This window comes from Sapajus apella, unplaced genomic scaffold (genome assembly GCF_009761245.1).
Source record: "Sapajus apella isolate SASKATOON/1434 unplaced genomic scaffold, GSC_monkey_1.0 scaffold219, whole genome shotgun sequence".
In the NCBI taxonomy this organism is placed as follows: domain Eukaryota; kingdom Metazoa; phylum Chordata; class Mammalia; order Primates; family Cebidae; genus Sapajus; species Sapajus apella.
The window spans coordinates 497,660-525,014 of record NW_022437159.1 but is presented as its reverse complement, the minus strand read 5'-3'; the positions used below and the strand labels follow the sequence as shown (position 1 = coordinate 525,014).

The following is a 27,355-nucleotide window of genomic DNA, read 5'->3' as shown; positions in this document are numbered from 1 at the left end:
CATGAGCCACCGTGCCAGGCCAGACATGGACTATTATTCAGTGCTAAAAAGGAATGAGCTGTCAAGCCATGAAAAGACATGGAGGAAATGTCAATGTGTATTACTCAGTGAAAGAAGCTGATCTGAAAAGGCCACTCACTGTGTGATTCTGACTAGATGACACTCTGGGAAAGGCAAAACTATGGAGACAGTGAAAAAAAATCAGTGGTGGCCGGGCGTGGCGTCTCATGCCTCTAATCCCAGCACTTTGGAAGGCTGAAGTGAATGGATAACCTGAGGTCAGGAGTTCGAGACCAGCCATGACCAACATGGTGAAACCCTCTCTCTACTAAAAATACAAAATTAGCTGGGCGTGGTGGTGGGCACCTGTACTCCCAGCTGCTTGGGAGGCTGAGGCAGGAGAATTGCTTGAACCTGGGAGGTGGAGGTTGCAGTGAGCTGAGATCGCACCACTGCAATCCAGCCTGGGCAACAAATGCCAAGACTCCATCTCAAAAAAAAAAGAAAAGAGATCAGTGGTGTCAGAGGCTAGGAAGGAGGGTTGTTTACGCAGATAACAATGTTTAGAGCGGGGTAAATACTCCATGACACGACAGTGGTGGATACCACAGCAAGAGTGAATCCTAATGTAAACTACGGCATCTGGTGGTGGCGATCTGCCTGTGCAGGCGCATCAGCTGTAACAAGTTGGGGCTGTTCATAGCAGGGGAGGGGGTGCATGGGCCAGGGTAGGGGCATATGGAAACTCTGTACTTTCTGTTCAGTTTTGTTGTGAAACAAAAATTCTTCTAAAAATAGAATCTGTTTGGGCCAGGTGTGGTGGCTCATACCTGTAATCCCAGAGGCTGGAGTGCAGGCAGATCACCTGAGGTCAGGAGTTCAAGACCAGCCTGGCCAACATGTCAAACCCCATCTCTCCTAAAAATACGAAAAATTACCCTGGTGTGGTGGCGCATGCCTGCAGTCCCAGCTCCTTGGGAGGCTGAGGCAGAATTGCTTGAACTCAGGTGGTGAAGGTTGCAGTGAGCCATGATCGTGCTACTGCATTCCAGCCTGGGCCACAGTGAGACTCTGTCTCGAAAAAATAAAAAATAAAGGAAAATCCATTTGAAACTAAAAACCCTCCTAACATGTTTTATGATTCAACCCTTTCAACTGTGTAAAAAAGACAGATGAGTAAACTGAGGTGCAGAGAGATGCAGTAACTTGCCCAAGGTCTGGGAATTTGGTGTCCTGACCCTGCTGCCTTGGCTTCATTAGGGGTGTGGGGGGCAAGGGAAAGGAAGTGGTCGTGGCGGAATCCATCCCACAAGATCTGGGGAGGGGCATGGGGAATGAGGAACACTCACCTTGGGCCCTGGGGATCCCTTCTGGCCCTGGAACAAGAGAAGAGAAGGTGTTAAATGTCATACTGGAGGCTGTTCCTGGGCCTGTCCTTCTTAGCATCCTGGCTTTGTAAAAGGGGACACCAATCCTGGAGAGCAGGAGGCAGGGTTGCTGTCAGAAGCAGGCTGGAGCTGCCACCCTGGGCCTGACTCCTCAAGCCTGGGACAGCTTCTGCGTTAGGGCTCACGCGGTGGCAAGTGGACTGTGGTCTCTGCACAGGAATGTGGAGATACTGGAATTCCGCCTGGGCTGGTGCCTTGCCTGGTGGCGGGAGGGGCAGGTGCACAGGGGTGCACACACATGCAGACATGTGCACGCAGAGGTTCGTGCATGCATACACACACACACACACACACACACACACACACATGACCCTGCTGTCAGCGTGTGTGGGAGGGGGGCTACCAGGTCTGGGAACCACAGTCCTACCAGCCCAGGCCTCTGGAATGCCCTGAATACTGACCATCTCGCCATCTTGTCCCGGCTCTCCTTTGGGGCCCTGAGGAAGTAGAAGGGGACAGTAGTGAGGGATGCAGGTTGTCACCCTGAACTGAGCCCAAATCTCAGGCCAGACCCCGGGCTGGGGCTCTAAGTACCTTATTTCATTTTTTTTTTTTTTAAAGAAAGAAAGAAAGAGAAAGAAAGAAAGAAAGAAAGAAATAATTAAAAAAAAAAAGAATGAAGGAGAGGAAGAAAGAGAAAGAGGAAGAGGGAGAAAGAACCGGGGTGTTGCTTTATTGCCTGGGCTAGAATGCAGTCTAAAAATGGGTATGCCTATAATTGTGCTTAATAATAGAGACATGAAAAAAAAAATGAGGGAAGAAAATAACAAACAAGCAGCCAACCAATATTTCATTGAAACCTGTAGATAGATGTGATGTGGTACTGATAAGAGTGTATATTTTGTGTATTTAAAGTGGAGAGTTCTATAAATGTTAATTAAGTTTACTTGTTCCGGATCTGAGTTCAAATCCTGGATATCATTGTTAATTTTCTGTCTCATTGATCCGTCTAATATTGATGTTGAAGTCTCCCACTATTATTGTGTGGGAGTCTAAGTCTCTTTATAAGTCTTGTATATCTGGGTATTCCTGTATTGGGTGCGTATATATTTAGGATCTTTAGCTCTTCTTGTTGCATTGATCCTTTTATCATTATGTAATATCCTTCTTTGCTTCTTTTGATCTTTGTTGCTTTAAAGCAACTCCTTTTTATTTATTTATTTATTTTTGCTCTCCATTTGGTTGGTAAATCTTTCTCCATCCCTTTGTTTTGAGTCTTTGTGTATCCTTGCATGTGAGATGGGTCTGGATGCAGCATACCGATGGGTCTTGGCTTTTTTTGCCTGTCTGTGTCTTTGGATTGGGGGATTTAGTCGATTTAAACTTAGAATTAATAATAATATATGTGAGTTTAATACTGCCATTTAATGTTAGCTGGCTGTTTTGCCTATTAGTTGATGTAAATTCTTGATTATATTGATGCTCTTTACTTTTTGGTATTTTTTAGAAAGGCTGATACTGGTTGTTCCTTTCTATGTGTAGTGGTTCTTTCAGAAGCTCTTGTAAAGCAGGCCTGGTGGTGATGAAATCTCTGAGTGCTTGCTTGTTCACAAAAGATTTTATTTTTCCTTCACTTATGAAGCTCAGTTTGGCTGGATGTAAAATTCTGGGTTGAAAGCTCTTTTCTTTAAGGATGTTGAATATTGGCCCCCACTCTCTTCTAGCTTGTAGGGTTTCTGCTGAGAGATCTGCTGTGAGTCTGATAGACTTCCCTTTATGGGTAACCGGACCTTTCTCTCTGGCTGCCCTCAGTATCTTCTCCTTCATTTCAACCCTGGTGAATCTGGCAATTATGTGCCTTGAGGTTGGTCTTCTTGAGGAATATCTTTGTGGTGTTCTTTGTATTACCTGGAGTTGAATATTGTTCTGCCTTGCTAGGTTGGGAAAGTTTTCCTGAATAATATTCTGAAGCGTATTTTCCAGCTTGGATTGATTCTCTTCGTCACATTCAGGTACACCTATCAAGCGTAGATTAGGTCTTTTCACATAGTCCCATATTTCTTGAAGACTTTGCTCGTTCCTTTTTATCCTTTTTTCTCTAATCTTGTCTTCTCATTTTATTTCATTAAGTTGGTCTTCGACCTCTGATATCTTTTCTTCTGCTTGATTGATTCAGCTGTTAAAACTTGTGCATAGTTTGCAAAGTTCTCGTGTTGTGTTTTTCAGATCCATTAATTCACTTATATTCCTCTCTAAATTGTGTATTCTTGTTAACATTTCGTCAAACTTTTTTTCTAAGTTCTTAGTTTCTTTGCATTGGATTAGAACAAGTTCTTTTAACTCACAGAAGTTTCTTATCATCCACCTTTTGAAGCCTGCTTCTGTTAATGGAACACACTCGTTCTCCATCAGGCCTTGTTCCGTTGCTGATGAGGAACTGTGATCCCCTGTAGAGGGAGAGGCGTTCTGATTTTGGGTATTCTCAGCCTTTTTAGGCTGTTTTCTTCCCTTCGTTATAGATGTATCCATCTGTGGTCTTTATAATTACCATCGTTATAATTGGGTTTCTGAGTGGACGTCCAACTTGTTGATTCCCAGCGCTAAAATCTGAGCAACCCACTGCACCAGCCAAAACAGCGGCATTATGATTGATGGTGCTTTTCTGACTCTGCACCAAGAACCGCCGCACCAAGGCAACGGCAAAACCGCCTCACCGGCCACAAGCGCTGGCAACCCATGGGGCTCCTCCACTGGGAATCTCCTGGTGCGTGAGCAAAAAAAATTCATCTGAAAGTGTGGCGTCCTCTCGTTCTCTGCGCTTTCACTGGGAGCTACAATCCCAAGCAGCTAGTGATCAGCCATCTTTGATCTCTCTCCATTATTTCATTTTATCCTTGCCAAACCAGAAGAGCGGGTATCACTGTCCCTAGTCCTCAGATGAGAATGTTAGGCTCGGGAAGCCACTGGCCTGGCATGACAAGCAATGGATGAGCCAACTGAGCAACTGTCCTGGGGGGACCTGGCAGCAGTGTGGTGGGGGGACCCATCTGACTGGGGGGGACCCTGGTGGCAGTCTGGTGGTGGTGTGGGCTCCACACTAGAGGGAAGCACAGGCTGGAGTTTCTGGGTTAGGGAAAGGGGTGGCAGGATGGGGCCTGGCCTCCAGGCTCTGGAGACCCTGGGAGGAAAGCTGAGGCTGAGATACTACTGGGGAGAAGGAGTGGGGTGCTGATAAAGGTCTGCAGAGACAGTGCCCGCATAACCATCTCAGGCTCAGGGTCGAGTCAGGATTGAGACTGGGATTGCAACTAAGGTCAGGTTACAGTCTCTGGGTCTATTTGAGGTTAGAGTTGGGCTTGGAGTCAGGGTCAGAGTCCGTAGGGGTCAGACTTAGGGTCTGAATTGGGGGTGTAGATCAGGATTTGGCAATGAGTTTGAAGTCAAGGTCTTGATTGGGGTCAGAGACCCAGTTAGTGTCAGATTTAAGGTTCCATTGGGGTAAGGGTCTGGGTTGATGTTAGGGTTGGGTTTGGGTCTGGGGTCAGCGGCAGGATCTGAATTGGGGTTGGATCTTGGTTGGAGTTAGGGCCCTGGTTCAGTGTCTGGATTGGGGTTAAGGCTGGCGTGGGGTCTGCACTAGAGATGGGGCTGGGGCTGGGGCTGGGGCTGGAATCAGGGTTTGAGGTTTTGATCAAGTCCTGGGTGGTCCAACTCCAAGCCCTCTCTTACCGCTGGGCCTTGTGCTCCCCTGGGGCCATCTTTCCCAGTGTCACCAGGAGGGCCCCGGGCCCCAGGAGGTCCAGGGGGCCCTGGGGGCCCAGCAGCTCCATCTTGTCCTTGGTCTCCCTGGAAGAAATGGGGCTTGGCATGACTCTGAGTGGGAGGTGGTCCACCCTCCAGATAGAAGCTCCCTCAGACAGGCAGCCCCACACCATCCCCTTCCCCAGCCCTTGGGGCAGGCTCAAAGGGGAAGGCATTGTTATTGGGCCTCTTGCCACTTCTTGGGGACCACATGAAGGAACAGGTCCCCTTACCTTGGTGTAAGAGGCCCTACAGGATTTTTTACATGCCGTGTGCCAGCTCTCTGGCACCTGAGAGCCCAGATACGGTGTTTAGGCAAGAGATGGCACACGCTAGATGTGGGAGAAAGCACGTGTGCCCAGCTGCCCCCCTTTGTAGAAGGGGACTGAGTGTCTCCTGAAGGACCTTCCTGGTTGGTCAACTCCCACTTCATTTTAAGTATGGAGGTGCACTCTTGGGCATTTATCCTTGTTCACAGCTGCTTAATTAGTAACAGCTCCAAACTGGAAACCAATCCAAAAGTCTTTCAGTAGGTGGAAGGTTAAGGAGCTGGGGTACATCCACATCATGGAACACAACTCAGCAATCAACCAAAAGGAACAGGCCATGACACATGCAGCACCTCAGATGCATCTCAGGAGGATTACGCTGAGTGAAAAAAGTCCATCTCAAAAGCTTAATATTGTGTGGTTGTATCTACTTAACACTCATGAAATGGCAAAATTATAGAGATGGAGAACCCACAATGGTTGCCAGGCATTAGGGATGGGGGGATGAAGGTGACTGCAACTACAAAAGAACAGCATGAGGGACCTTTGTGTACTTACACAAATCGACAAGTGTGTTAAAATTGCATAGAACTAAATACACAAACAAGTGTGTGTATAGCTGGGGGCATCTGAATAAGGTTGGTGGATCGTGTCAATGTTAATTTCCTATTGTGAGACTGTACTACAGAGATGCAAGATGTTACCATTGGGGGAGACTGGATGAAGGGGACACAGGTGTTATTTACTACAACTACATGTAAATCTACAATTATCTCAAAATAAAAGAAAAAAAAAAGGATGATGAAGGGCCACACAGTTTCTCTCATGCAGCACTAAATCCCCACCTTTAGAACCTGATGTTAGTACTGGGTCAGACCTCAGGCAGCCAGAGCCCCACCTCATGGCCCAACCCAAAACGAAGGAAGATCACTGTGACTGCCACCTACCACTGCCCAGCGGGGCCTACCCTGCACTGGCACAGAGCACAGGAGTGAAGAACACCAGGTCATGGTGCCAGTGGATCCCAACCTTCTTATAACAAAGAAAGGAAGACCTAGCACTAAGCTAGCAAGGATATCCTGAAGATAATTTAAAAAAAAATTTTTTTTTTTAAAATTGAAGAGAGTCTCTTGCTCTGTCGCCTGGGCTGGAGTGCAGTGGCACAATCTTGGCTCACTGCAATCTCCACCTCCTGGGTTCAATGGATTCTCCTGCCTCAGCCTCCTGAGTAGGTGGGGTTATTATTATTATTATTTGTATTTTGAGTACAGATGGGGTTTCACCACGTTGGCCAGGCTTGTTTCAGACTCCTGACCTCAAGTGAGCCACCCGCCTTGGCCTCCTAAAGTGCTGGGATTACAGGTGTGAGCCACCGCGCCTGGCCGAAGATGATCTTATTCAACCTTTGTGATGAATGGGCCAGGGCACTGTTATTGTCCCATTTTACAGATGGAATGGCTGGGGTTGGGGGGTGATCAGAGGGTCACTTGCCCAGGGTTACAGAGCTAGGGAAGGCAGAGCTTCCTCTCACTGCCAAGGCAAATGGTCCCTTTCAGATACTTCTTTTCATCCTCAGATGTACCCTGATCTGAAATAGCTCACCTCTTTAGCAAACTGCACGTAACACAAATTCCCTTGCTTTCCCAGTTAAAAAATCAGCAGAAGGTCTCAACACCCACCACTCAGGTCTTCCCGTGGGTCTGGAATGGGCAGGGTCCTGATCAAAATGTTATAGCTCCATTCAAAAGGCAAGAAAACTGACAGTCTGGTTAGGTCACCAGGCATGGGTGGTGATGGTGGTGGGTAATTCCTGTTTTACTTTGCACTGAATCATGTAGAATTTGAAGATACCCCCTTAGCTCCCCACTGCTCCTTTTATAATGGGCCTTGGGCTGGGAACTACTGGCCTGGACTCTACTTATTAAAGCAGTAAATGGGCCCGACACTGGAGCAGGTCCTGGCAGAGGCTCTTGGGCTCTTTCTTGCCCAGCCTGCCTGGTCCTCCCTCAGGGATTGGATAGCTGAGGTCTAACCCTGCAAATGTGGGGTGAGTTGGGGGCAACACAGCAAGCCATCAGGCCCAGACCCCCACTTAGCCAGTCTACCTTGAGGATCCGGCGATTGTACAGGTGATGGTCTCTACTTATAAAACCCGGATTGAGCCGTGGGAAAACCATCTAGTCAGCAGATACATTGTGTGGTCAGAAAGGCAGGAAGGAGATTTCAAAAACCAAAAGGCTTTTGACACCTGGAGGCAAAGCCACTTAACCAAGCCCAGAGAAAGGCAGTTAGGTCATCAGGTGTGTAGACTCCTTCTTCAAGGATGGCTGCTTACCAGCTGGGCACCCGCCAGCATCCACACCACCTGCAGCCATGTGATGGCACCATCACCGGGGGCTCCCAGCCCGGCTGCCTACAACCTCCTGAGGGAGCCTAACCCTAACCCAGGGGCCATGAGAGATAATGGCAATTGAAGTCTTAAGCCACTACCTTTTTTTTTTTTGAGATGGCGTCTCGCTCTTGTTGCCCAGGCTAGAGTGCAGTGGTGCGAGATCTCGGCTCACTGCAACCTCTGCCTCCCAGGTTCAAGCAATTCTCTTGCCTCAGCCTCCAGAGTAGCTGGGACCACAGGCATGCACCACCATGCCCAGCTAATTTTTGTATCTTTAGTAGAGATGGGGTTTCACCATGTTGGTCAGGCTGGTCTCGAACTCCTGACCTCAGGTGATCCGCCTGCCTCGATCTCTCAAATGGTTGGGATTACAGGCATGAGCCACCACGCCCAGCCACTAAGCCACTAAACGTGTGTGTGTGTGTGTGTTGTGTATGTGTGTGTTGGGGGGTGGTGTCCTGATGACTGGGACACCAGGACCATAGGGAGGGTATTCATGAGGAGGGTGGGGGGCTTGGGAGGAGATCCACTCTTCCATGACCCCTGGGCCTCAGGACTTCTAGTCTGTTGAGGAGAGGACATCCCCTTTTGGAATATCAGCTCCACACACCCACCAAGAAGGAAACAAAAGGATTTTTCTCAGCAGCCAAAACTCAGCACGAGCGCCCTTTCTTTGACTGCAGAGCAATCTCATCAGATTTATGTGGCTGGCACAGAGCAGCTGTGTCCTCGGGGCTTGGCCTGGCCAGCCCCCTTCCCTGTTCCTGCTCACGACTCAGGGCTGTGGAGGTGCAGGGCAGGCGCCCCCCCCCAGGCTGAACCACAGCTGTAGCCCCACTCTGCACTGCTGCTCCCACTACCTTTTCACTCCCACAACAACCTCTTGGGGTGGGGGCTGCCCCCCACTCACAGTTGAAGAAACTGAGTCTCAGAGGGCAAAGTGACTTGTTCAGGGTCACTCAGCTAGCAGGTGGCAGAGCTGAGCTTTGAGCTCAGTTCTGCTGACCCCAGAGCCTTCCCCCTTTTTGGAGTGCCATCTGTCCTCAGGACACTCAGTCTCCAGTCTGGGTCAAGTGCCAGCCCCACTGTCTGGCATCCACAGCGAGAAGCATGAAGACCTGGACGTCTTCCAGAGACTCTCCACCCATCCAGGAGGTGGCAGCCTCGCAGCCCAGGTGCCTGGGTGCTATGGGTGGGGAAGAAGGGCTGCCTCATGGCCTCTTTCTGTGATGAGCTGCAGGGAGCCGGGTCCCAGAAGCAGCACCAGTTATGCCTTATTATAAACAAAACGAGCCGTGTGGGCAGTGAGGGAGGTCGTGCCTGGTTCTTACCCGGGGGCCGAAGTCTCCTGCTGCACCCTAGGAACAAGAGACAGGGAGATGTGGCAGCACGGCTTTCATCATTTCTTCACGTTTCCCATCGAGCATCTGTGCTCAGTGCTTCACAGACAGGGGCTGACTTAATTCTAACGAAAATAGCAGGCAGGCTCTATTTTTATTTCCATTTCCAATGAGGAAACAGACACAGTGAGGCCACTTAACCTGCGCAAGGTCACACAGCCAGGAGATCCAGGGCTTGAAACCAGGTGTTCCCTGGTCATTTGAGGCCCCAGACGTTGTAGAGCAGACAGCCCCTCCCACCATGTCCTCTAGAAGGGATAGTAATGAGTTAATGTTGCTTTCCACCGCCCAGTTTTGGGGCAGTGCATTAAGCAGCAATAGACACTAAGACACCAGTTCTCTCTGGTTTCAAAGCCCCTGATGGAATCACTTCTATGACACGGTGGCATCAGCCAAGGCCGGGGGAAGGTAATCAGGACCCACCTACCAAATGTGCTAGTCTCTCATCCTTGAGGAGAACATTGAGACCATGATCTCATGCAATCCCTCTTGTGGCTCTGTGACATTGGGTCTTAATTTACAGATGGGGAAACTGAGGCCCACAGAGCCCAACAACTTGGCCAAGGCCACACAGTTGGTGGTGGAGCTGGATTGGAAAGCTGAGGTTCTGAACACCAGCTCCCATGCCTCCCCATAGCTCCCGCAGCCCGGGTAATGGGGCGGGAACCCTGCCTGCCCTGGCCTGAGCTGCCAAATCACAGCAGGGCCCATCTGCAGATCTCACCTTCCATTTCCAAAGTCCGGGTCAGGGGTGGACATGGTCCAGCCGTGGGAGCACCCAGCTGGCCCTGGCACAACCAGGCCTGCTCTGATCCCTCCCCAGCTTTCACCATGGGTAACACAGGTCTCTTCTGTTCCCTTCTGAGGCACTTGGCTGTCCCCGTTTTCCAGGGGACTTCAGTGCCTGATGCCAGGGAAGCCTTTCTCCCAAGGGGCCGCAGAGATAGCTCTCTGCCATGAATCCCTGAGGGGTGTCCTCCCCACAGAGAATACCACTAACAGCCATGGTTCAATGCCCCAGCCCTCCTGGCACCCCCTCTTCACCATGAAGTTCTCTGGACACTCATCATTCTGGGCACACTGGGCCTCTGAGTTGGGTTATGCTTTGGTCCCAGGAGAACTGACTCAACCCTCCGGGCAGGCTATATTGTCAAATGTAAGCCTTGTAACCATTTTAGAAGGTAGGCATTGCGATTCCCGCTTTATAGATGGGGAAACTGAGGTTCTAGGAGGGGCTGTGACATGCTCGAGGGCACACTGGAGCTGGGGTTCAGACGCAGGTTTCTGGCCTCCTTCACCTGCCTACTGCATCTGCACAGCTTCTGGCATCACTTACCTTTTCCCCTTTTGGGCCGGGAAGTCCCTAGAGAAGGAAAGCGGAGAAAGAACAGGCCTGAGTGAGGAGCCTAGGCTGGCCCCGCTTCCGGCTTCCCTATACTTCTGAGGGCAGAAGGGCCTGTGATGCTGAGCAGACCCGCGGCCGGCTGAGTGGAAAATCACCACGAGCTGTCAGCCCTCAATGAGAGCTGCCCTGGCTGGTCCAAGGAAGCTCCACACCTCAGTCCTCAGCCTGAGGGAGACGGGGGACTTGGGGGTGACCAGCAAGGGCCCACTGGCATCCTTGCAGCAGAGAAAGGGGCACATGCACTGGCCACTCCTCCCAGAGGGCACACATGGTCCCCTACTGCTCAGCACCCACCCTGTCCATGTCAGTGGGAGACCACTGCCATCTTTCTGGAATCTACAAGGCAGGCAGTAGACAGAGATTCTCTCTCAGAGGAATTCTTTTCTTTTTTCTTTCTTATTTCTCCAAAAAAAGCATTCTCTTCTTTAATGGAAGGAGCTCCTTAGAGTATGGGCTCCATCTGTTCATCCCTGTATGAGTCATCCATCCATCCATCCATCCATCCACCCACCCATGCACCCACCTAGCCATTCACCAATCCGTTCATCCATCCATCCACTCACCCACCCACCCATCCACCCATTCATTTACTGTCCGACCATCCCTACATCCACCCACGCATTCACTCACCAATCCATTCATCCACCCATCTATCTAGCCGTCATCCATCCATCCACCTCAAATTACTTACTTAATTGTGCTCATGTCTCCCTGCATGTTCTGCCCATCTGTTGAGGATGCCTGGGACCACAGGCTCCTGGCGCAGATGTTGAGAACTCAGCTTGATGCCCACCAGGGCAGTCTTGAGAATGTAGTGAGGACACTGTGCCTGGGGCCTGCTGGGAGGGCCTCACAGGCTTTGAGGGCTGACTAGACCCCAGGGACTGTGCTGTCCACAGTTCTCCATCGACTCACAGCATCCCTATGCTGGGGGTGGGGGGTGTTCATGCATGCACTTGACAGACAAGAAGCCTCAGTCTTGGGAGGTGAGGAGGCCTCCCCTTGGTCACTGTCAGCAGATGGTGGAGCTAGACTTAAACTCAAGTTTGACACCCAAAATGCTCCTCTCTGTGCTGAACCAAGTTCCCGGTGGCTGCTTCCCTCCAGTGCCCAGCGGTCACTCCCAGCTCCATAGTGGCAGCCCCAGCCCAGGACCGCCTGGAATTGCCCTGTCATTACTTACGGGCTTGCCATCCAGACCCAGGGGTCCCTGGAAAACAAGAGAGAGAGAGAGAACACAGGTTACACATGGGGACAGCACCTCCTCTGAGTCTTAGGACCCAGGTGCATTATTCAGTAACAAGAAAACAAAGCCTGTCCAAGCCCAGGGTCTGGGTTCAGTCCATGTGGCCTGGGGCTGGGGGAGGGGGAGGGAAAAGGCATCTGTGTGTTGTCTGCTGCTCAGAATCCCCACCCATGGGGTCTGGGTGGGCTGCTGGGGTCGGCATGTGACCGAATTCCCTCTGCCATGGTGACAGGGTCAGCGATGAGCCTGAGACCCAAACCGAGCCATGAGCATCTTGCCTGGGACTTAATGGTGGGGATTTAGGGGAAAAGGGCTCTTTTCTCCTGACAGGGCTAAGCCTGGAGCTCCCAGGGGCCACCATGTGGCTTGAGAAAAAGCCAACAGAGAGGAAAGCAGAGCTGAGAGACAGAGAAAGACAGGGGTGACGGCCTGAAGCTGAAACTACCCCTGCACATGTCAGTTTGTGAGCTAATCAATACTTTCATTTTTCCTTAATTAAGCCAACTTGGATTGAGTTCCTGTCGTTTGTAACTGGCAGAGCCTTGAAGGCTCTTTGAGCTTCCTGCCTTGCTGCAGCCTCTGCAGACAAAAGTAAGGCTGGAGAGAAGCCAAATTACACCAGGGTGCGTCCAGAGGGTGGGGACCCTCAGGGACCTTCTGGTCCCCTGCAGAGTCTGCAAAGGGCCAGCTACACACACCCTTTCTTCACCTGTCCATCCACTGCCCACTCAACAAAGCCTCACCTAGCTCCCTTCTGTGTGGAGGTGGGGAGGAATCCAGTTGGTAGGGACGCTGGGACCAGTGCTGCCTGGTCTCTGCCAGCCCCCATCTCCTCCCCACCACTGTCCCCTCATCCCCACATACATTTCACTCTGGGCCCCAGCAATGACGGACAAAGCTCCACACTTCTGAATCTTTGCACACACTGCCCACCTGCTGGCACATCCTTCCCTTCTTTGTCCATCTTTAGCTCAGCTGCCTCCTCTTCCAGGAAGCCTTCTAGGATTCTCTCCTTCCCAGAGTCAGGCCATCTGTCCCTGTTCCCACCACATGTATTCTAACTGTTGCATGTGACATGACCTGTTGCTAATGTGGGGTCTACACAACTCTTCCCTTGTACAGTCAGGAAAAGAGTCTAATCCCTGTGCCTCTGACAGGCAGCCTGTGCCCGGGAAATGTGTGCAAAATCAAACCAAGGAAGTCGAGCGAGAACGATAATGCTGTAAATGCACACACTGCACAGTAGAAAGGGGAGGCGGAGAGCTGGAAGCTCTGCCAGCTTCTAGCCAGGAGGGCGCACTGTGGGGACAGTAACGTTGGGGATTAGGACCTAACAAGTGTGTGTATGTGGTGGAGGGAGGGCCCTGTAGGCAAGAGAGCAGCCTGGCCAAGGTGGGAGGGAGACCCCCGAGGTCGGCAGAGGAGCAGAGGGGCCGCGCAGTTCTCAGCGCCTCTCTTCAGCCCCCAACCTGTGGCTTTCACGCAGCCTTCCCTCAGGGCTGTCCTGGCCTCTCCAGGCTTCCACTGGCTGAGGATGGACTCCTAGGCCCAGCATCAGGGTCCTCTGTAGCTAGGGCCAGTTTCTGCCATTTGGTCACTCTGCGCCCCCGTCCGTCCCCGAGCTTTCTGGCTTCCTTTCCGTCTTCATCCCTCGGCTCTCTGTTCCCTCTGCCTGGAGTGCTTTCCCTGCATCTACACCTGGTGGGAGGCAGCTCGTCTCCTGGGACAGTCTCCTGCTCTGGGAAGCCTTTCCTGGCCCCCGCTCTGAACACAACTGGGAGCTGGCCCCCACCTGCCAGGCAGGAGGTAAGCTGCTGGCTTCCTTGGCTCAGCCTCCAGACCGCCTCGTGTGGAGATGGCCCATCTGCCGATTCCCAGATGGTGTGAAAGTGGCCACTCCACATGGGGCTCACAGCCAGGGCCTCGCTGACGGAAGGAAAACAGGGCATTTCTAAAAATTGGTGTCTAAGTGCTTCTGGCCACCAGTCTCTCGGTCGCTGAGGGTTTGGCCATCAGAGTAATGGCCTGGGGACAACTGGGGTCCCAGGAGAGAGAGAGTGGGGCCATTCCAAAGTCTTGAGGGTTCATGCCCTGGGAGACCCAGGTCAGGGCCTCAGCCCCCATCACAGGCGCCGTTCTAGTCCTTACCACGAGCCTCCCAGGAGCTGCCCTAGCTGGACAGTGTCCTCGTGCCAGACTATCCTGATCCTGGAGTCCACACCCCAGGTCTTCTGCCCTTGGTAGTCCACTAAATTGGGCCCTGTCCCTTGTCCAGCTAACCCCTGACCCAGGCCCTGCTGGGTGTCCTCAGGGCCACGTCCCCCTGGGCATCCCCACCCTGGACTCCTCCCTGGGGCTGACTCCACACACATGGGGGCTGGTCCTTCCTGGTCTCTTCAGGGAGCTCCTCCTGGCCCCTACTCAGTCTTAATCACACAGCAACCCTATACAGTAGGTGTCATCATCCCCATCTTACAGAGAAGGAAACTGAGGCCTAGTGAGGGGAAGACCTAGCCTAGGGCCATGCAGCTGGAGAGGGTCTGGGCCCCACGTCTCCATCCCACCTGCACCGCAGGCCCTGCCGAGGCGCTGTCTGGCCTCCTGGCCACACTCTCCTGTTCTAGGCCTGGCATGCCTCTGTTAAACCCTCCATGCTCCAAGGCCCCTGGATGTGAAGCACACAGAACCACAGGGCTCTGCCTTTCTAGAAGTGCCTGTGGAAGGGAGCCCAGGCTGTCCCTTGGCCTCAACCTCAGAGACAGCGTCTCAGTGTTGCCGGCTGTTTCTGGAAAAGTCTGCCTGATCAGACCTTATAGTGGCCACAGGCCTTCTGAGCTGGACGCTCCCCTCTGCCAACCTAAGACTGTTCCTGAGAGGTCACTGATGGTGCGGGCTTGGTCCCCGAGGCTTCTTTCTGATGTGTGAGAAGCCCCATCTGTGACAGAAAACCATTTTTCCCACCAAAGGTGCTGCCTGTATGGGTGATCACAGAGCCCTGGGAGTTTTTACAAGCGAATACATTTTGTAGCTTCCCAGTAGAGGCAGAGGGTGTGGGGTGTGCAGTGCTGTTGGGAGCCCCCACTACAGGCTGAAGGGAAGTCGATTCCAATTCCCAGAAGCCAAGCCTGGAGCTGAGATTGAGTGGATGTCCGTGCCTGCACCGAAGCTCCCTGTGTGAAAACTGATGGAGCAGACGGGGCTGGGCCAGCCCCTGGGACAGAGCCAACCCACAGCCAGGATGACACCTGGGCAAGAAAGCCATCCCCAGCCCCCGAGCTCTCTGTATGGGGCAGTGGCTAACCTGGGAGAGGTCGCTGGGTGGGTGTGGTCACTGAGGAGGGGACTCCGAGGTTGGCATGGAGGGAGCAGCTGGCTTTGGAGTCAGATGTACCTGCCTGGCTTGGGGATGTGATTCTGACCTCTCCTCCTGTCCTGGGGAAGTTGGGCCTGCCCTCTGGGCTGGGGGACCCTGGCTGTGAATCTCCAGGAGATGGACCCTGCCCACAGTTACCCTACAGAATGCCTTTCCCAAACTGGTGTCCCACAGCACACTGCCCTGAAGGGTGCCAACAGGCTTGCCTGGAGACAGGGATTCCACGGTTAAGTAAGTTTGAGAAGCACTGAGTTACGCTCTGCGGAACAGGTTTCTTTCCTGCAGGCTGTCTGAGCCGTCATTCTACTTTGAGGGTCTTTAAAAGGACAGCACTCCTTCCACCCCTGCAGTGGGCTCAGGGGACTCAGTTTTGATGGACTCAATGCCTGGCTGGGTCTTAGCAAAGCAACTGAGGTGTGAGACTGTGCAGACCGTCTACAAACTAGGTGTTTCTACCGTGGAGCGGGGGCTGAGCCCAGCTCTGGGTGTTCTTGAGAGGACAAACACCTCAGGGGAGGACCTGGGGCTGGTCTGAATGGAGCCAAGGAAAACATGGGGTGGGGCTGTGGTCAGGCTGGACAAAGGTAGGGCAGGGCAAGTGTCTGAGTGTTCAAGCCCAAGTCAAGTCCTTCTGAGCAGAGCGAGGGCTGTTCTGAGCAGCTGGGCAGTCTGGAAGGGCAGAGCCCCAGAATGGAGGGGGGGATGCCCTGGGTGGTGGTGGTGGGTGGTCTCTCCTATCCAGGCAGCCCTTCCCCACCCCAGACAACAGGGCACTGGCCATCAGCTGCCCCGCTCATCTCCCTGCATCTCCCACAGATGGAGTGGGAAGGAAGGTAGCTTGGGGAGGTTTACCAGCAACTCACAGAGTGAAGGCCAGGGTTTGGCCTTGCAGGGCCCGGGTTCAAATCCCTCCTCTGAGCCTCAGCTTCCTCATATACAGATGCCACAGCAATGTGCCTGGAGATGCTCATGACTGTCCAGCTCCCTCCCCTGTCTGATCAAAGCCCTTGAATCCACCAAAGGTTTTCAACGCCTTCTGCCCTCTGAGAAACCTCACAGCTGTTTACAAGCCTCGGTTCTGCTTTAAATCACTCTTTCCCCCTGGAGATCAGCTGGGCTCCAGGGTGTTTCCGGATGTGTGAGAAACAAACAAAGCTCTGGGCTGCACATGAGTAGCAGGCGAGGCGGCCAGCTGTCCCAGAGCAAGGCAAGATGGGCAGCCCCCTGCCCCTAGTGTTGCCTCAGTCCCTTGCCTTGCTCTGGGACTGGCTGTCCTTGATCTCAGTTTCCTCATTTGTGAAATGCAAGTCATGCCATTCTCCTCTCAAACGACAAGTTCAAGTTGGGTCCCAGGTCAGTGTCCTTTGTTTCCCAGACCAATGCAAGATGCGAGGCCCCATGGGCAAGCAGACACTGGATTAGGGTCTGCCCTGGCCCTGGGGGGCAGTGCTGGGAGCGACCTGTGTGTGGCCTTCCAAGGGGCCAGCAGTAGAACCCTGGACAGTGCCGCTGGTGGCACCTGTGAAGTTGGGGCTTTGCTCTCTCCCTCCCTCGGCCTGTTGAGTATTTCCTAAGCCAGGTTCACAGAGCCATCTTTCGAGCCATATTAACAAGTGTTGAAACTATCCCTATAAACTTTATAAAATTAATTAGGGAAGAAGGGAGGGGGAGGAACAAAAATAAACCAAGCTTGCAGCACACTCAGCATCATCATGAGGTCAGCGTGCTCCCTGACCCCTTCCTCAGAACTGTTTTCCTGCTGCCTCAGAATTGTGCAGATTCTCTTACAGGGTCATGGTTCCCCTTAATTGCGCTATAGATAGCAATTTGAATGTAAAAAATTAAGTTTTCCCTTTGAGATATTCTTTCAAATCGTGTACACTAATGAAACTACAAGTCAGCTGGTCTGAAGGATCCCATGGGAGCTAATTCACTGAAGAATGCAGTCTCCACATCATGCTGATTTCATCTCCCTTGCCCTGACCAATCAATGACCCCAATTTTCCAGCCCCTCACCTTCCATGATCCCCTTAAACACCCCGGCCCAGAACTCCTCAGGGAGATGGATTTGAGGGTCTCCTCCATCTCATTGCTGGATGGCCTGCAATCATTATACTCTTTCTCTGCAGCAAACCCTGCTGTCTCAGTGTAATTGGCCTGGTACTGTACAGGCAATTGAACTTTGTGGTCCTATAACCATGTAGCTAAAGAGGGGAGGTTTCCTAGTGAAGTGCATTTGGGATGTGAGGTGTGGTGGCTTCATCCCTGGAGTGTCTTGATGCTCATCAGCCAGAAAGCCTGTGCTGACCCTGTTACTCCATGTCAGGGAAAGGTCCAGGGCTGGCCCTGTCCTCCCCTGACTGTGGTCCAGCCCTCCCCGAGATAGTCTCCAGCATCTGCTGAACTGAACCAAATGAATAAACTGGCCACGTTTAGATGCAGACAGGAGTAAATGCTCAAATCAGCCAGAGCTGGGTGCCTGTCTTGCTTTCTGGTTGTAATTAATGCTGACGGCTCCTGTCAGGGAATGGAGCCCTTAAAATGCACTAGGACAAGGCCCCTGGAAGAAGGGCTTACCAAGATTACCAGGCCAGGGCCTAGTAATTATGCCCAGATGTTGACAATTCATCAAATTACAAGGCTGGTGGGGCCTGAGGTCCCAGTCTGGGAAGTGCACATTCCTGTGTGAAGGTTCCCTGAGCCTCCTCCCAGCCCTCATTAGGGCTGGCTGGTGGATGAGGGGTGGGTGGGCAGCCCCTCTCAGGGCAGGTCAGCACATATGGTTCTGATTTCTCAACCTAGGCTCTTTGTACACACGTGAGCTGCAGCAAGTCTGCCTGGAGCTTAGCAATTTCCCAAATTCAAATTCTTTGTGCTAGGGAAAGGAAGAAACGACCCTCAAACTTAGGTTCAGTCCAGCTGCTGCTGGTGCCCTGAGGGTGGCACAATATCCTTCCTGGAGCACTTCTTCCTGGGATCGAGGGCATTTTGTAGAGTGGGCTCTGTAGTGACCTTTGCACCTCAACTCAGCAAACTGTAGGAGCTTGAGCTGGGTGGGGTCCGAAGAGCTTGCACCAAGGCCAGGGGCTCGCCCCTCATGTGCTCCTCGGCCTTGCTTGGGCTTCCTCCCTCTGTGCTGCTCATCTGTAATGTGAGGGGCTGAAATTGTTCAACGTCTTTCCTGGAGCCAGGTTTTATTTGACGTGTGCAGTTAAAAGAACCCAGGCGGGACATGATTTGCTCATGTAAATTCCAGCATTTTGGAAGGCCAAGGTAGGAGGATCGCTTGGGCTCAGGATTTTAAGACCAACCTGGGCAACATAGTGACATTACAGATCTTAAAAAAAAAAAGAGTTGGGTGTGGTGGCCCATGCCTGTAGTCCCAGCTACTCAGGAGGCTTAGGTGGGAGGATTGCTTAAATCCTGGAGTTTGAGGCTGCAGTGAGCTATGATGTTACCACGACACTCCAGCCTGGGTGACAGATGGAGACCTTGTCTCAAACAAACGAAAACAAAGAACCCAAAAACAACTGAACTAGTCACAACATTTAAAAATTGGAACTTTTTACATAAACATCCAGAGTTTGGGCTTTTCTTGAAAAGCTGGGAGATCTCACAGACCCCAGCCCATAGGCTCCACCCTTCCCCGTGGTCTCACACCTGGCCTGCTGCCCACAGCGAGGTGACTCGCCAGCTCTACAGCACACCTGAGTTTGTAACCCTTGGCCTAGAAAATCTCCTAGGGCCCTTTCAGTTCTATGATGCTGTAAGGCAGTGAAACCAGCTGGCTTCTATTTTGGGGAGAAGGCCTGCTCAGTGATACCCGAGTGTGCTGGAAGTAATTGCACGTATGTCCGTGTCACACATCATGGCTAGCAGAGGCAGTGTTTACAGCACTGTGCCTTTGAACCGATCCCCAAATACCTGCTGAAATGACACATTTGCCGGTGACTGGTGGGGAGAGACATGATTACCCTAACAGGTATCAGAAAATATTGTTCCTCATTAGGGTGATGGAGAGGAAAGAGCTTGACTTTCATGGGGTGGAGGATGGAGGATGGGACAAGGAGGCCAGGATGTGTCTTCCTGAGCTGGTGGGATCCCCAGCTCAGGCACAGTGGGCTGGTCTGGCAGAAGGAAGTCTGGAGGAACACACGGTCAGCTCATTTTGGTGGCAGCCATGGATGGGGTGGAAATCTGGAGTAGGGAGCAGCAGCTGACCGGAAGGGCGACCGTCACAGAAGGGTGACCATCACAGAAGGGTGACCGCCAGAGAAAGGTGACCGCCACAGCATGGAGACAGCTTGAAGCACACACTGAGGCTGCAGCCACTCTGCCCCACCCTGTGGCCCCTGGAGCACGCCGAGGCCGAGCTCTGCCCTCCTGCCCCACCCTTGACCTGCCGGGGCCGCCCTTGTGGTTGGTTTCCCAGCCTCCCTAATAGCTGCCCCCTAGGCTGCGGGTGGGCCCTCTTTGGTTTCCACAGACAATTGTCACCCACTGGTAAAGAATTGGTTGAAACGCTTAAAAATGCAAAGATTTTGTGTAGAATTTGGATTTCCAGCTTCTCTGGAAATACTGGAAGATGCTACCGGTAGTGGTGACTCTGCATGGGCAGAACTGCACCCCAGTGGGGCAGGTACCCCTCATTCACCCCAGGCCCTGCCATTTTCTCTGTTCTCCTATGCCCAACCAGCCTCACCTATTTTCTCACCTGCTGGCCCCTGCAGGCAGCGGTGAGCCGGTGAGCCCATGCCCTTCCTGTTAACTGCCCTCCTCTGGCTGCTGTAGCACCTGGCACACCCTCATCTACTGCACTCACCGCAAAGCCGTACCCCAGGCCTGGCACTCAAAGACAGCTTCTTCTTCCTGAGCACTTCCTTCCAGACTCCGCTCCTGCCCCTTCAGTTTCTCACTTATAGACTCACTGCTTTGTCTTCCTGCCACCTTTCCTCCCAGTGACCAGCCCCAAGGCTCCAGTGCCCACCAGATGCCCTTCCTGACCAGTGGCTGTTCAGCCTTGGCTTGCACACCCCCAGTGATGTGGAACTCACTGCTTCCTGGGCAGACTGATGGGTTTGCAAAGATTTGGTTTAAGCCCGGTGGCTCTTCTCAGGCTAGGCCCTCCACCTTGCTGCGCCTGGCTCAATTGTGCCCTGAACCTCCATGTGGCCGAGAAGATGAGGCCTCAGGCTCCAGCCTGGGGAGGGCTCTCAGCTTGGCTGGGTGGGGCTGTAGGCCCCTTTGTCCAGCTACCCGGGATGGAACAAAAGGTAGCCATTCCTCAAGGCTGGATGCTTCAGGGCCACGGGCTTCTCACCTCCCCTTATACCCTTACCAGCCTGGCCCATCTTGGGTGCACCCATTGTCTGGATGTTCCCCTGAAACTCCCCACTGTCAGCATCTTCTTCACCTTCTGACTTCGACTCACACCTCCCTTTCTCAAGGTGGTGCCGCTGAGCCCCGCCTGGCCAGGTCTGGGTTACAGGAGCTCTGCTTCCTAGCCCTGGCTACGATGCACAGTGAAGCTGGAATTTGTGGGAGTGTTTTGTTCTCTCTCCCACTCAACCACAGGCTCCAAGTCGGGAGGGACCCCCTGGATGTGCTTCCTGCTATGATATCCCAAATGCCCAAGCGCCTTGTGCATAATGAGAACACAGTAAATACCTGCTGAATGGATCAACCGTGAATGAACATCTATCCCGCTGGCTTGGGTGCCTGGCCAGGGAACACTAGAGGGCACTCTTGACCTGCCGAAGGGGCTGCCAGCCTGGCAGACTCCTGCCCTAGGGCCACAGCCTGGCAGGTCAGCCAGGACGCTGGCCGTTGAGGACTCAGGCCCAAAAGGGGCGCCTTCGGCCTCACAGGCTCCCCCTGCTGGCGTTGACAATTGTCAGGGTAGCGGAACGGTCCCTGAACCCAGTCTGTGTGCCCAACTCTGAGCCTCTCCTGAGGTTGTCTACTTGGCTCCCCCAACAATTGAAGTGGGTGAGACTTGGCAGGGTTAGGGACATGCCATTCTGCCTCCACGGCATGGACTGGTCTTGGTGCCAGCCCTGAGTCCTGGGCGGGGCAGCTTCATACCCAAATCATTGCTTTCTTTTTAGTCTCTTTGCTTTGAAGACCTGGGCTTGGGTCAGTGACCTTGTGCAGGCCTGTCTGTGAATATGTTCTTCCAGGCCACGGGGTGAGGGTGCTGTGAGGGTGCTCTTTGCCTGGGGAAGCGGGAGGGGTTCCAGCCAGTGACCATGCTGCAAACATGTCACAGACAAACTGGCAAAGTGCAGGACCAACCCCCTCTGCTGGGCCCCCTGCACTGCTGTCCCTGCTAAGTCACCTCCCAGAGCTAAGTGTGGACAGCAGGCACCCAGGCCGCTGGCAGGAGGATGTAAAAATGTGCAGCAGACACAGGAAGTATCTGGGAGCCAAGGGCGGACCAGTAGCTCCGGCCCTGCTGACCTGGAGTGGCTGCTTCCTGTTGCTGGGCTGCCCCACATGGGACACTCCTAGGGACACTGGGGACGGTGCTGGACCAAGACAAGGGGCTGGACTCAAGACACCTGCCCTGTGCTGGCTCAGGGCCCCAGGGAGAACGGCCAGCATGGTGGCCCTGGTTGCATCTCCCTGAGGTTCCAGTCTGGGGGCTGTTATTGGGGACTCTGGGGTCCGCTTTCATCCTGTCCCAGCTGCACTAGAATCTGGGGATTGGCGGGATGGCAGTGTAGGGGTCAGATGAAAACGAGATGGAGGATGTTGAAATCTAAAAACAGATGAATTTAGGATATTACAGATGAATCATTTAATGAATTACATTTTTACAATCAAAGCTGTTTTTGAACTATGAGAGTGCAAGAGAGCACATGAATGTGCAGTGCTCCGTGGGCCTTTTTTGTTCACTTGATTAATTCCAAACAGTCTATCTGCGTTCTTCACTTCAAAATTGGTCCCAGGCCGAGGCCCCATCTCACAGACCACATTTCAGCCCAGAGCTCTGGCAGTCCCCTGGGGGCTCCCCGGACTAAGGCCGGAGATGAAGTGCAGCCCCTGCTCCCTTGACTCCAGAGGGGCTTGGACACGGTGCTCTGGGGCCCAGGAGGTGCGGTGTGTGCAGTTCTGGTTCTGCTCAGAGCTGACCTGCAGTGCCTGCCAGCCCTCGTTTCTCGGTCATTCAGGCTTCGCCAGCAAATTAGTACAACCGCCTCCTACCTGCACCCCTTCCTCTGGTCTCTGCCCTGTAGCCAGGGAGACCTTTTCTACTTTTTAATAATCAATTGATTGATTTAAAATTTTACTTTTTAAAAGAGTTGGAGTTTCGGCCTTGAATGGCAGCTCATGCCTCTAATCCTAGCACTTTGGGAGGCTGAGTCGGGGGGGCAGTTTGCCTGAGCCCAGGAGTTTGAGACCAGCCTGGGCAACACATGACAAAACCTCATCTCTACTAAAAATACAAAAAGTTAGCCAGGTGTGGTGGTGGGCGCTTGTAATCCTAGCTACTTGGGAGGCTGAGGCATGAGAATCACTTGAACCTGGGAGGCAAATGTTGCAGTGAGCCGAGAAGCTGAGATCATGTCACTGCACTCCTGCCTAGGTGACGAATCAAGACTCCGTCTCAAAAAGACAAAAAACAAAAAACAAAAACAAAAGAGAGAGAGATGGAGTTTTGTCATATCGCCCAGGCTGGTCTTGAAATTCTGGGCTTAAGTGATCCTCCTGCCTTGGCCTCCCATGGTGCTGGAATTCCAGGAGTGAGCCACTGCCCAGACGAAAGCTTTCCTTTTTTCTTTGTTGTTGTTGTTTTGCTTTGTTTTTGAGACAATCTCGCTCTGTTGCCCAGGCTGGAGTGCAGTGGTGCAATCTCGGCTCACTGCAACCTTCGCCTCTTGGGTTCCAGCGATTCTCGTATTTCAGCCCCCCAAGTAGCTGTGATTACAGGCATCCACCATCATGCTTGGCTAATCTTTATATTTTTAGTAGAGATGGGGTATCACCATGCTGGTCGGCTGGTCTCGAACTCCTAGCCTCAAGTGATCTGTCCGCCTTAGCCTCCCAAAATACTGGGATCACAGGCATGACCCACCATGGCTGGCCTATGGAGGCCTTTTCCATACACAAATCTGTCATTAAGGGCCTTCTGTGGGCTCCAAGCTCTTCTGCTGGGTGGGTGAGGGGCGCTCTCCACTCTCTGGGCCACTCAGCATCACCTTCCCTGGTCTCCCTGCCCCGTGCCTGGCACATGGGACCTCCTGCTCCTCATGCCTCCATGCAGGGCTCACCGTGCTGTGATGGTGCTGTGTGGAATGCTTTCCTCCTGCCAAACTCCTACTCGTCTCTCAGGCCACCTCAAATGGACTTCTTCTGTGTGGCCTCCCGAGGTCCCAGGTGGAACTAGCCTCTCCTTCCTCTGTGGGGCTGCAAACCCCATCTATATGTATTACAGCTCTACCCACTGTACTGTAAACATCTCTAAGGGAGAATTTCATCCTCAACTGGGGGACAGTGGGCAGGATGAGTGAGTGACAGGCCTCCCTTTGCGCTCAGAATCCCAACAGGCCCAGAAAGCAGCTTAAGCAGCTCAGAGGCCAAATTGGCAGGGACTTCTGAGCACTCGCTGAGTAGGATGTGTGGTTCCAAGGTCCTTATGGACCTCATCTCCTCCCCTCAAATCACACACTTGAGAGATGGAGACCTTGTGCTCCATTCTGTGCATGGGGAAATGAGACGTGCCAAGGCTGAGTGATTTGCCCGGATTAACACAGGCCTCTGGAGGTGGGAGAATCCAGGGGATTCCAGAGGTCAGCGAGGTAGAATGGCAGATGTTGGGAATGGCAGGGCCCTAGGGCGTCTTCAGGGGTGGAAGCCAGCCCCACGTGCTTGCCACTGTGAGGTCTGGAGACGCCGCATGCTCACTCTATCCTTCCGTTTCTCAATCTGCAGAATGGGCACGAGTACTAATCTTTAGGGATGGAATGTGATTTGAAACTGGGAAGCACGGCACTGATCCTGATGTTTTCATCCAGGCCAAGCCTCAGATTCCGCAAGTGTGACTGCACTCCCTGCTCCGTCCAGCTGCTCCTCTGCAGGGGTGCCCTGGACAGTGAAACAGAACTGGGCATCTCATCACCAGGGGAAGAATGAGAAATTCTTCCTGATGTCTAATAAGGGCTATGACATACAGGTACAAATGAGGAATAGGAGAGGAAGTGAAATGAAGAAATGAACTCGTAAGTTTCAGTTAGACTTTGTTTTTGTTTTTCTTTTTTCAGAAAGCATCCTAATACTGTGATACTGGAGGTGGAATATAGTATTTGGGAAGGGAGTGGCAGGGCTGGATATAGACCGTGGTAAAACCAAACCTCCACTCCAAGTACCTGTTTCTTGGGGTGGTCTAAGAAGCACTCTCTAGCTGAGGCGAAGACCATCCTGGCCCCAGCCCTGCTACTGTAGATGGCTTGAGAGGCTGGCTGGTCCGTGTGAGGGAGTGGGGTCACACAGCCTGGGTGCTAATCCAGGCTTTGGCACACAAGCAGGCTGTATGTCTCGGCTAGGTCCTGTCACCCTCTGAGCTCAGATTTCTCATCTGTCGGGTAGGGCTGAAACCACCAGCCTCCCATGGTGAGACGGCATGCATGAGTGTGCACCCAGCAAGCACTAAATACTTGCATCTGCTTCCCTGGCACACTGGAAGGGCTTTGGGAGATGAAGGATCACAGTCTTTTCTTCTCTGTTCCCAAAGGAAGCATCAGGGGTGGGGGGATCTCAGACCCTTTGGCAGTCTATCTCTGGGGATGTGATTTCTATAAACACAGAGTCAAGTTCTATCCCCCAGCCCTCACCTCTGTCATGGTTCTACTTGGTGCAGCTCTGGGAGACCTCTTTGGCTTCCCCTTCTATCGTTTCCCTGTCACCTGCTCACCCACTCCTGCTCCTGCCACACTGTGAGTGTACTGAACACACAAAGCTTGCTTCAACTTCATGCCCTATGAACTTGCTTTTTCCTCTAGCGGGATCTCCCCCAAAATCTCTGCAGCTTTTTCATCATTTAAATCTCAGTTCAAATGTCATTTTCCTTGAGTCTTCTGATTATTTAATCCAAATTATACCTGTCCCTTCACCCCACCAACACTCTCATCACATCTTTAACCACATCACACCATATCTAAGAAATATTTAAACAGTCTCCTGAACGTGTAAAACAAACCAGAAAGTCACTAAAGCTTCATGTTAAGAGTTAGGACCATCAAACTACCAAAGAAGAGGAAAAGCCAACATTGTGACATTAGGAGATGATGAGAAAGTCTAATGTTTTCTGTGTAAAAGTTAAAAGTTTAGGCAAGATTAAGCCCTGCATGAGTGACAGGTGGTTTCATCTTAGTCAGAAGCCACAGTTTAGAGAAGAAAAAGGGCTTGTGATAAACAAGATACCTCCAGGAAGATCACATTGAGCTTCTAATTATTCATTCCTCTTTATCCCATGGCAAGTTTCCTTTCCTACATTGTTCTCCAAAGACTGTGACTGGGCCTGATCCATCTTTGTGCCACCCCAGTGCTCAGCACAGGGTATGACACCCACCAGATTTGTTGAACAGAACCAAGCCTCCTATTTATGAGATGGCAAAATCACTTCATCAACATAAATACTGATTACTACCCCAAAGTGCAAGAGTGCTGCACTCAGGGTCCTCTGCAGGTTCAACTTTTGAGTCAGAATGTTCTGAGTTAAGAATTATCCCTATGCTGCTAATTCCATGATGTCTTCTGTCCCTGGACCCATGGGGATCCAAAAGCTCTTAAACACGGCTGATTTCCTCTTTAAACTATGCCTGCAATTCCAATCTTTACCACCAGGTGACAGAATTATACAAATCTTATCAAAACTAGTTTAATCTCTGACTACTTCTAGTTAACATATGCTCTAAATTAAAACAATATTCATACATATATGCATATATTTTAAAACTTATATTGGCATAGTTTTACAAGTGTAATACCCACAGTTGGCCAGCATTTGGGAAAATATGCAGCATTTATTCATTGTTGGTGGGAATGTAAATTAGTATAGTCTCCTGGAGGGCAATTTGGTAATACACATCAAAAGCCTTAAACATGTGCAAACCCTTTGGTGCAGCAACTCCACTTTTAGTTATTTATTCTAAGGAGATAATCATGGAAATAAGCCTATATTTATTCCCAGGATGTTGACTGTAAGGGTGAAAAATTATCAATATAAATAATTTAACTTTGAGACTAGTTAAATAAATGATATATAGGATCAAACACGATGTAGTCATTACCTTCTCTAAGGATTTTTAATGATGTGGAAACATCTTACAATATATTTAGTGAAAAGAAAAGTACAAAAATTATGTCCAATGTAATTGTACTTTAGATTATGAGACTGACGTTCTGCCTACTGTGCTAAGAAGACACTTGTAATTCTATTTTAAAAGCAATACATATGAAAGCAAACTTGCAGGTAAGAAATGCTAGACCCACCACCAACATCTTGAGAGGACTTATCTGTGGGGAGCAGAATTAGAGATGAATGATTTTTCCTTCTTTGTGTTTTTCTCTATTGTCCACATGTTTTGCAATAAACATGCTTTTTGTTGTAATCAGGAGAGGCTGTTAATGAATACTTGGGAGCGAAGAGGACAGCCCAGCCTCTGTGCATGGAGAGCATGGACAGGGCAAGTAGCGCCCCTGTTGCCTCTGACTTTCTCGAGTCCACAACCTGCCGCACAGATGTGGGTGGCTCCTATGCCACGTGTCCTCCAGCCACTCCCATTGGGTCCACATACGGACCTGGTTTCAGCTGAGGGAGCCAGCCTGAGTTAACCCAGCAAAGCGGCTGATGGTCTCCACCATTGCCTCCTGCCAAACTGTATTCTTGCTCTTAGGAAGTGATAAGGTTCTAACACAGAGAGAGAGAGAGAGAGAGAGAGAGAGAGAGAGACAGGGAGAGGGAGAGAGAGTCCTCCTTGAGGCTGGTCCTGAAGTTTACTAAGCTACAAGAAAAACCCCTCCTTTTTCTAAAACTGACCATTCTCAAAGTTGTTTTTCTTTCCAAATACTGCAAATTTA

The 27,355-nt window shown here is 51.7% G+C and overlaps 1 protein-coding gene across 6 annotated transcripts in view; it reads right to left on the bottom strand.

The window, feature by feature from the left end:
* Positions 1-27,355, bottom strand: part of COL23A1 (collagen type XXIII alpha 1 chain) — a 355,575-nt gene that overhangs the window by 21,544 nt on the left and 306,676 nt on the right. For 3 of the 6 annotated variants that reach the window (XM_032270900.1, XM_032270903.1, XM_032270902.1), the window contains 6 exons: positions 11,839-11,865; positions 10,587-10,613; positions 9,182-9,208; positions 5,118-5,234; positions 1,850-1,885; positions 1,350-1,376 (listed from right to left, as the gene is read on the bottom strand). In XM_032270900.1, the coding sequence (XP_032126791.1) occupies positions 1,350-1,376; positions 1,850-1,885; positions 5,118-5,234; positions 9,182-9,208; positions 10,587-10,613; positions 11,839-11,865 (261 nt within the window). Of the gene's footprint in view, positions 1-1,349; positions 1,377-1,849; positions 1,886-5,117; positions 5,235-7,563; positions 7,636-9,181; positions 9,209-10,586; positions 10,614-11,838; positions 11,866-27,355 lie in introns of all 6 variants that reach the window. The other 3 variants (XM_032270904.1, XM_032270905.1, XM_032270901.1) reach the window with 2 other exon arrangements.